Source organism: Penaeus chinensis, chromosome 14 (genome assembly GCF_019202785.1).
Source record: "Penaeus chinensis breed Huanghai No. 1 chromosome 14, ASM1920278v2, whole genome shotgun sequence".
NCBI lineage: Eukaryota > Metazoa > Arthropoda > Malacostraca > Decapoda > Penaeidae > Penaeus > Penaeus chinensis.
The window spans coordinates 15,186,980-15,195,201 of NC_061832.1; the positions used below are offsets into that span (position 1 = coordinate 15,186,980).

The window sequence follows — 8,222 nt, forward strand, 5'->3', positions numbered from 1 at the left end:
CCCGCGACAACTTTAATTTTTTTCTTCTTTGACAACTCACATCTAGTGGTTGTGGCAGAGATAGAGTCCTGATCTCTGTCAGAAGTTATTCTATGAAATCAAATACTATAGAAGTAGTGTCTTTCTGATAATCGTGACTAGTTGATCCTATTTATCTGTTCTAATTTACAGATTTTTCTCTTATCATCGTCAGCACAACCACTTCACACATCCTAACTCACACCGGCTCGTCTTCCTCGACTACATATACACACACACATTCGAGTATGATTGGAACAATAAGAGGTAATGGATAAATGAGAGTGCGAGAGTGGACTTCCTGTTAAGTTTTATTACATTCTCACGTCATCTACTATATTCACGTGAGAAAACACACGCTGAGCGAGGAGGCGCACGGAGAGGACCACACGGTAGACATCGGGCGAGAGAGTAACTCATGGCGCAAAATTGGCAGCTGCTAGATCACCAGTACTGTGCAGAGAGGAACAGGCACTATCACAAACTGCGCAGCGTACTAAGCAGGAGCAATCCGTCTGGTCTACCTTGAACGCAGTTAGACTTGATGGACAGTGTACGATGAGACACGAGAACACACTCGACACGTGATGGACACGACAGAACAGAGAGGTACACATAGTCTACACACATGAATGTGACAGGACAGGAGTTGCACATGAGAAGACGGGCATGGTGATGGGATATAATCGTGCTAGTAATATTGAAGAGAGAGGGACGCGAGTGCTGCGAGGGAGCAACACGATAAGTCAGAGGCAGCGGATAGGCACACAGGCGGTGGGCACACACTGAACAAGGTAGGGGATACACACTCAGGGGTGAAACGGGAGAGAGAGAAAGACATAAACTCAAACAGGTGTGTGTAAGGTGGAGTCACAATGACATATATCACACCGGTAGTCATAACAAGTTCTCGACTAGTAAATTATGAATCGAGCATGGACACGACACACACAGGACACAATCGTGCTACGGTTCGTAGAGTGACTTGCGGCAGAGTGGCTGTGGATGGATGACTGTTATCGATCTTGAGCTGATACTTACAGGACTGGACTGACAGTGCACGTGGGTAGCAGTCTGACAAGTGGAGTGCATACAGTGTACAGAACAGTCAGTGAGACATGCATGTAATGAGAGCAGAGTCACGTCATCATAGTATACACAGACACTCTGACACTAGATAGGATACTACAAAGCGGATGGGCTGAATAGGTCACGACGTGAGCGCTCATATGTACAAGGAACGGACTGTGTAGATAGAGTGGATCATCACGCGCGAGGAGTTGGACAACTATGTATAAGACATGTGAATACAAGCCGTGCGTGCTGGGGCGGAACTACAACACTGTTAAGACAGTGAGGACGATGATCACATGTGCAATGTACAAAATGAGGTACAATTGTCATCTATAGGCTCTGAGAGGGAACACGACACACATTGTATGTGCATATAGAAAAAGTGAGAGTGGATACGGACATACATTCTCGAGCATTGCTACTATCTCTATAACTAGATAGGAGGTGAGGGGCGTATGGACAACTGAGAGAATGTAAGGGAGTGGAGAATTGTATCGGGCAGAGTGCAAGCAGCAGATACTCGGACTATAGACTAGGTTGAGGTGAAGAGTGCTGTGAATCTATCAATTATAGAGTGATGGGACTTGGGACACAGTACTCAGAATAGAGTGTGTCTAAGTGTCCAAGATGATGAGCTCTAGGGGGGGACAGGACTCTAGGTGCAAATCAGAGACACAAGGTTATCGTAATAGGTACAAGGGAGTAACGTGAGTTGACTCTGAACTCTGGGAGACTCAGTCTGGAGTATGGAACATAAACACTTGGTGGTACAGATAGCAAGTGTGACATTTTGTGCACTGAGAAAAGAGGATACAAAGAGACAGGACTCTGCAAGGCACTGGTGAGAAAGGATTTGAAAGAGAGGAGCAAGGGGACAGACAAGGTGGATGAGACTATAGTATGAGAGACAATCTACCAGGAAGAGGATCTGATTGCTATAAGGGAGGAGAGGTAGAAACGGAAGAATAGAAAGAAAGGGAGGAGACAGTGATCAAGAGAAAGTGAGATCAGTGAACGTCGGGATCACAGGAGTCAGTGCGAACTACGTGGCGTGAGACTATCTATCATCGATGATGGAGAAGATGGAGAGATGGTCTGAGAGAAGAAAGAAGGGAACAGATGGAGTGAAGATAGAGCTGTGATATCAGGAGAGGAAAAGAGAAAGAGCGAGAGATAGAAGAGAAGCAGGAGAAGAGAAGACAGGATTGAAAGGTGAAAAATGAAGATGGAACTGTCTATCAGACAAATATGAATGAAGTAGACACATAGATAGAAGAGAAATGATTGGTGAGGTAGTGGAAGATGGAACAGAAGGAATGGAGTAACAACGTGTGGTCAAAAGTGACAGTTGGAGGGTAGAGAGGAGACGTGGAGGAGGAGGGTGGGGAAGGGGAGGAGGTAGAGTGTGGGGAGAGGTTAGGAGGGTGTACTTGGAAACAGCATAGATGACGTGTGGAAGAGTGGGACTAGTAAGGAGGTACAGACAGGCATGACGATAGAGATAACAATGTGCAGGATATAAAAGGGTGCTGAAGAGAGGCGGTGATAATCGTGAGTGAGAACAACTGCTAGCGAGACAAGAAGGAATATGAGGTGGGGAGATTAAGACTCAAAAGGGATATGGAGAGGTGACTTGGTCTGGAGGGGGTGGGAGTGTGAGGAGTGCAGTGGTGTTGTAGGAGATTGTTGCGATTTATGGTAGCAAGATGGTTGGGGAGATCAGGGAGTGTCAGGGAGGGACATGAGGTGTGGTCGTTGGGTATTGTTTCTTTTTTTAAGTGGTTGTGTTGACTGGAGTCGTCGCGTGTGAGGTATAGCACGATGAGTTATGCTGGGAAGTAGTTGGTATAGGTAACATGAATTCAATAGATCTGAAGTGGACATACGCAATTGATATGGAACAGTCTACAGTAGACAGCTATGTGGAGTGTGAGTGGATAGTGCGAGTGGAGGATTGATCGTGTGAGATACACACATGGATAGTGAAATGTGCGTGCAGCGGGAAAGTGGTGGGTGAGGGATGGTTGCGCACAAGTGTTGGTGATTAAATGGTGGTAAGTTTAGTTGGGCGAGTGTCACGTGAATGGCATGATGAACAGTGTGCAATGGTGGTGGGAGGGGTCAACAGGGTGTTGGTATGGGAGGTGGTGATAGGTTTGGAGGTAGAGAGTTGCTGTGTGGTGGTGGTGGTGGGGTGTAGAGTGATGTTAGGGTTTGCTGGTTGAGGTAGTCTTTGGTGGTGTTGGCAGGGTGAGGTATTGTTGGAGTAGTGTCTTGATCAGGGTGTGGAGGTGTGGACGTATGTGGGTGGGTATGTAGGTGTGTGGTGTATCGGTGGGGTGGGGTGGTTGGGGTGTTGGTTTGGTTGGTAGTGTGTTCAGATTGAGGGTTGTGGTGGTGGTGTGTGTTGGTGTGGTGGTGGTTTCAGAGTGGGGAGGGTGTTATCAGTGTGTGCAGTCGAGGTGTATGGAGATTTAAGGTAGGGTGTTGGAATAAGGATAGGGGGTCTAGGCGGGAGAAGAGGTGTTAAGGAATGTTATGATATAAGAGATAAGGCACATTGTAGAGTTCGGTTTAACACTAGTAGCGAGTTTAGACAGGTAGTACAGTCTGAGAGCAACAAACACAAACAACAGATGACAGTTTGAAATGTTAAGATGTGTAGAAGTGTTGGGGGAGTGGGGATGAGAGGCGTAGAGGAGGGGTGATACATAGGATGTAGTGGAGGCTGACGTCAGAGAGGTCTGAGGTGTAAAGTTGAGGGTGATAGGTGGCAGGACGCAAAGCTGGGGTGAGGGTAGATAGGGGGACACACACGTCATGAAGTCATGTACAGCATGTCTCTCTGGTGTGAGCAGGGGGATTGGATTGGAGGTGTGGGGGAATATGATATCAGGCCTTTGTATTGTGATATGTTTTAGGTGTGTGTAGTATGTTGTGTGAGTGGTGTAATTGGTGATGTTTGGATATTTACTGGATAGATAAAGGTGAGTTTGTGGGGGAAGTTTGAGAGGGGGTGTGGGGGGGGGTGATAGACTATATGTGGTGTGGTGTGGAGGGGGTGTGTGGGTGGGGAGGGGTGGATTTGGGGATGGGGTGTGGTTGTATGGTTGGGTGGGTGGGGTGTTTGTGGGAGGGGGGGTGGGGGGGGGGGGGTTGGGGGGGGGAGGGGGGGGGGGGGGGTACGGGTGTGGGTGGGGGTGACGGTCCAGGTGAAGTTTGGACATGAGTGGTCTGAGAATTGTTTTTAGGTGGTGCAGAGATATTATTTTTGGAAGGATGGTGTGGTTGTTGATGAGATGATAGAGAAGAGAATAGAGAGAGAGATGAGGATAAGAGAGGAATAGAGAGAGATGATTAAGATCAGATAGATATAATATATATATATAGATAGAGAGATAGATAGATAGATAGTGGGTGAGATCAAGGAAGAATAGGGAAAGGTTTAGAGTAGAGGGGAAGGTGTAATAAATGGGTTAGTATGTGAGTGAGAATTGAATATATATGATATGTTTAGGATTTAGATATTTGTAAATGGGTTGTAATAGATGGGGGTGTTTATTTTACGGAGTGGTGTGTGTTTATACAATTAGTGAAATAGAGATAGATATAGATATAGATAGAGATAGTATATAAATATATATAGAGATAGAGAGAGAGAGAAGGCGAATAAAGACATATATATAAAAGAGAGAGATATGATAGAGAATAGATATGAGAGATAATAGATGAGATAGATGAATAGAGAAGAATAGAATATAATAAGAGAGAGAGAGAGATATAGCGAGACTAGGGTGTGAAGAAGAGATTGAGATGAGGGAGGAGAGCATTTTAGGAGAGAGGAGAGATAGAGAGAGAAGGGAGGAGAGAGAGATAGAGAGGGAGGAGAGAAGATACAAGGTGACAGAGATAGAGAGAGAGAGAGATAGAAAGAGAAGAGATAGTAGAGATAATAGAGACAGATGAGAGATAGAGAGATAGAGAGAAAGAGAAATAAAGAAAGATAAAGAAAGAAAGTAAAGAAATGAAAGAGATAGATATAGAGACACGGACAGATGGAGAGAGAGAGAGAAGAGAGAGAGAGAGACTGGGGAGTGGGGTTGAAGAGTGGGGTGACGGTCACAGGGAGGGGGGTGTATTTGAGGTGTGTAGGTTGGGGTCAGGGAGGTTGTTTGTTAGTGGTTAAATTAGTGTGAATGTGTGTGTGTGGTGTGTGTAGTGGTAGTTTGTTTGGGTGTGAGTATTGTGAAGGTGTTTGGGGGGGTTTTTGGGTGTTTGTTTTGTTGAGAGAGTGATTGTTATTTGGTCATAGTGTGATTAGTTGGTGTTAGTTGGGGGTTTGGATGGTGTTGATAGTGGTTTGTGGATTTTTCTTGTGTATTGTTTGTGTGTGTGTTATAAGTGTTTTGGGTGTGTATCGTGTGGTGATTGGTGTATTTAATAGATTGTGATGAGTGTAGTTGATGAGTGTTGTGTGGGAATGTATATGGTGTGGTGGTTGTATATGAGTGATCAGTGGGTGGTTGGTTGGTGTTGATGGGGTGGGGGGGGGGGGGGTGGGTGTGAGGATGTGTAGGGTTGGGGAGGGTGGGTTTGGGGTGTGGTACGGTTACGTGTGAGACAAGTGACGGGAAGGAAGGGGTGGGAGGGTGTTGTTGGAATTTTTTTTTTGGGTTGTCTTAATAATAGAGATGGATTTGTTGTTGTTGTTGTAGTCTTGTTGTTGTTGTTGTTTTGTTGTTGTTGTTGTTGGTTCATTGTTGTTGTTGTAGTTAGAGTAGTTGTTTGTTGTGGGGGTTTTTTTTGTTGTTGGTTGGTTTTGTGTTGTTAGTCATTTTTGGATGTTGGTGGATAGTGTATATATAAGGAAAGCTGGCATGGTGAAGAAGAGGAAGATGATAGTGGAGGTGGGAGTAAACATAAGTATGGATCAGACGAGATATTACTACTACAGCAAACAGAATACAAATTTGTGGGGGAGGAAGGGATGAATGGCAACGGAAAAAGATAGAAGAAGGAGAAGATGAAGAATAGAAGAAGATAGAAGAAGTAGTGTAAGATGTTGATAGTAGTATGTTGTAGTTGATGTAGAACAGATTAAGATGTATATGTAGTAGAGAAGAAGAAGAAGAAGGAAGAAGATGAAGAAGTAGTGAAGAAGAATAGAAGCAAGATGAAGTAGAAGGCGAGAGACAGGTGAGAACAAGATAAAGAACTAGAACAAGGGGGGAGGAGAGACAAGGAGAAGAGGAGGACGGAAAAGGAAAGAACAAGAACATGGGGGGGAGGGGAAAAGAAGGAGGCACAGGGTAGTGAAGGAAGAAGATGGATGAAGAGAAAAGGATAGATACGTGCAAAGATAGGGAGACGGAAGAAGAAGCGAAAAAAAGAGGAATGACGAAGAAAGAAATAGAAAATGAGAAGGAAAAGGAACAACAACAACAACAATAACAAAAATAAAATAAGAAAAGGAGAAAGAATAAAGAAGACAGAAAGTCAAAAATAAAACAGATTTAATGAGAAAGAAAAGACAAAGAGATAAAAAACAACGCGCATGAAGAAGAAGGACAAATAAAGAGAGGAAGAACGAGGAAGAGTATAAAAACAAATATAAACAGAGGAATAAAGAGATGAAAAGAAAAAAAAAAAGGAAGACAAAATAGAGGAGACAAAAGACACAAGAGACGAGAGAAAAAGAAAGGAAGAGAAGAGGAAAGGAAGAGGAAGAGGAATGAAGAGGAAGAAGAGGAAGAAGAAGAAGGAAGAATAAAGAGGAGTAGAAGAGGAAAAGAAGAGGAAAAAGAAGAGGAAAAAAGAGGAGAAGAAGAGGAAGAAGAAGAGGAAGAGGAAAAGAAAGAAGAAGAAGAAGAAGATGAAGAAGAAGAAGAAGAAAGAAAGAAGCCAGAAGAAGAAAAACAGAAGATAGAAGAAAAAGGAAGAAAAGACAAAAAAGAAGAAAGGAAGAAGAAGAAAGAATAAGAAGAAAAAAGAAGAAGAACAGAAAAGAAAAGAAAAAAAAAAAGAAACAAAGAAAAAGAAAAAGAAAAAGAAAAGAAAAAGAAATAGAAAAAAAAAAACTAAAAAGAAAAAGAAAAAGTAAAAAAAGAAAAAGAAACAAGAAAAAAAAAGAAAAAGAAAAAAAAAAGGGAAAGAAACAGAATAAGGGAACAGAAGAAAAAGAAAAAGGAAAAAAGAAACAAGAAAAAGAAAAAGGAAAAAGAAAAAGAAAAGAAAAAGAAAAAAGAAAAAGAAGAAAGAAAAGAAAAAGAAAAAGAAAAGAAAAGAAAAGAAAAAGAAAAGAAAAAGAAAAAGAAAATGAAAAAGAAAAAGAAGAGAAGACAAAAAGACAAGAGAGAAGAAGAAGAAAAGTAAGAAGAAGAAGAAAAGGAGGAGGAGGGGCAGAGGCAGCGGGACCGGCTCAAGAGGACCCCGCATTCTCGTGGAAAGTGTGGCAGCGCGGCGTTACTCGCGAGTCGCCGTCACCCGCGGCAGAGGAGGAGGGCTAACAATACATACGAAGGGCGGGGAGGGTGAGGGAGGGGGAGAGGGGGGAAAGAGGGAGAGGAGGGGAGGGGAGGGAGGAGAGGAAAGGAGGGAGGGGAAGGGAGAGGGAGAGGGTGAGGGGGAGGGGGGAGGGGGAGGGGAGGAGGAGCAAGGGAGGAGGGAAGGGTGAGGGAGAGAGAAGGGGGGGAGGAGAGAGGGAGAGAGTGGGAGAAGGGGGTCGGGGCGTGTTGGGGAAGGCCGCTGCTGCTTGGGGAAAGGGCGAGGACGAAGGTTTTATTATTTTTTTCCGTGATTCTTTTTTATTTCTGAGATTTTTTGAGTTTTTTTTTTTTTTTTCTTTTCTTTTGGAAGGTTTTCGTTATTTTTTTTATTTATGTATTTATTTGTTTTGTCTTCTGTCTGTCTTTCTCTTTTTCGCTTTCTTCTATCCCTCCTGTTTCTCTTTACTCCTCGCCTCTCCTCTCATATATATATATATATATATATATATATATATATATATATATTATATATAAGTTATATATATATATTTATTTATCTCTTTATTACTTACTTATTACTTACACTTGCAAGACGAACTTATACGTATTACTTACACATAAAAGCTACACATTACACTTATACAT

At 43.1% G+C, this 8,222-nt stretch overlaps 1 protein-coding gene across 1 annotated transcript in view; it reads left to right on the forward strand.

The window, feature by feature from the left end:
* Positions 1-2,948: 2,948 nt before the first annotated feature.
* The window catches only part of LOC125032344 (BLOC-1-related complex subunit 5-like), an 18,657-nt gene continuing 13,383 nt past the window's right edge, over positions 2,949-8,222 (forward strand). The window contains exon 1 of the mRNA XM_047623441.1: positions 2,949-3,021. Coding sequence (XP_047479397.1) covers positions 2,949-3,021 — 73 coding nt within the window. The remainder of the gene's footprint in view (positions 3,022-8,222) is intronic.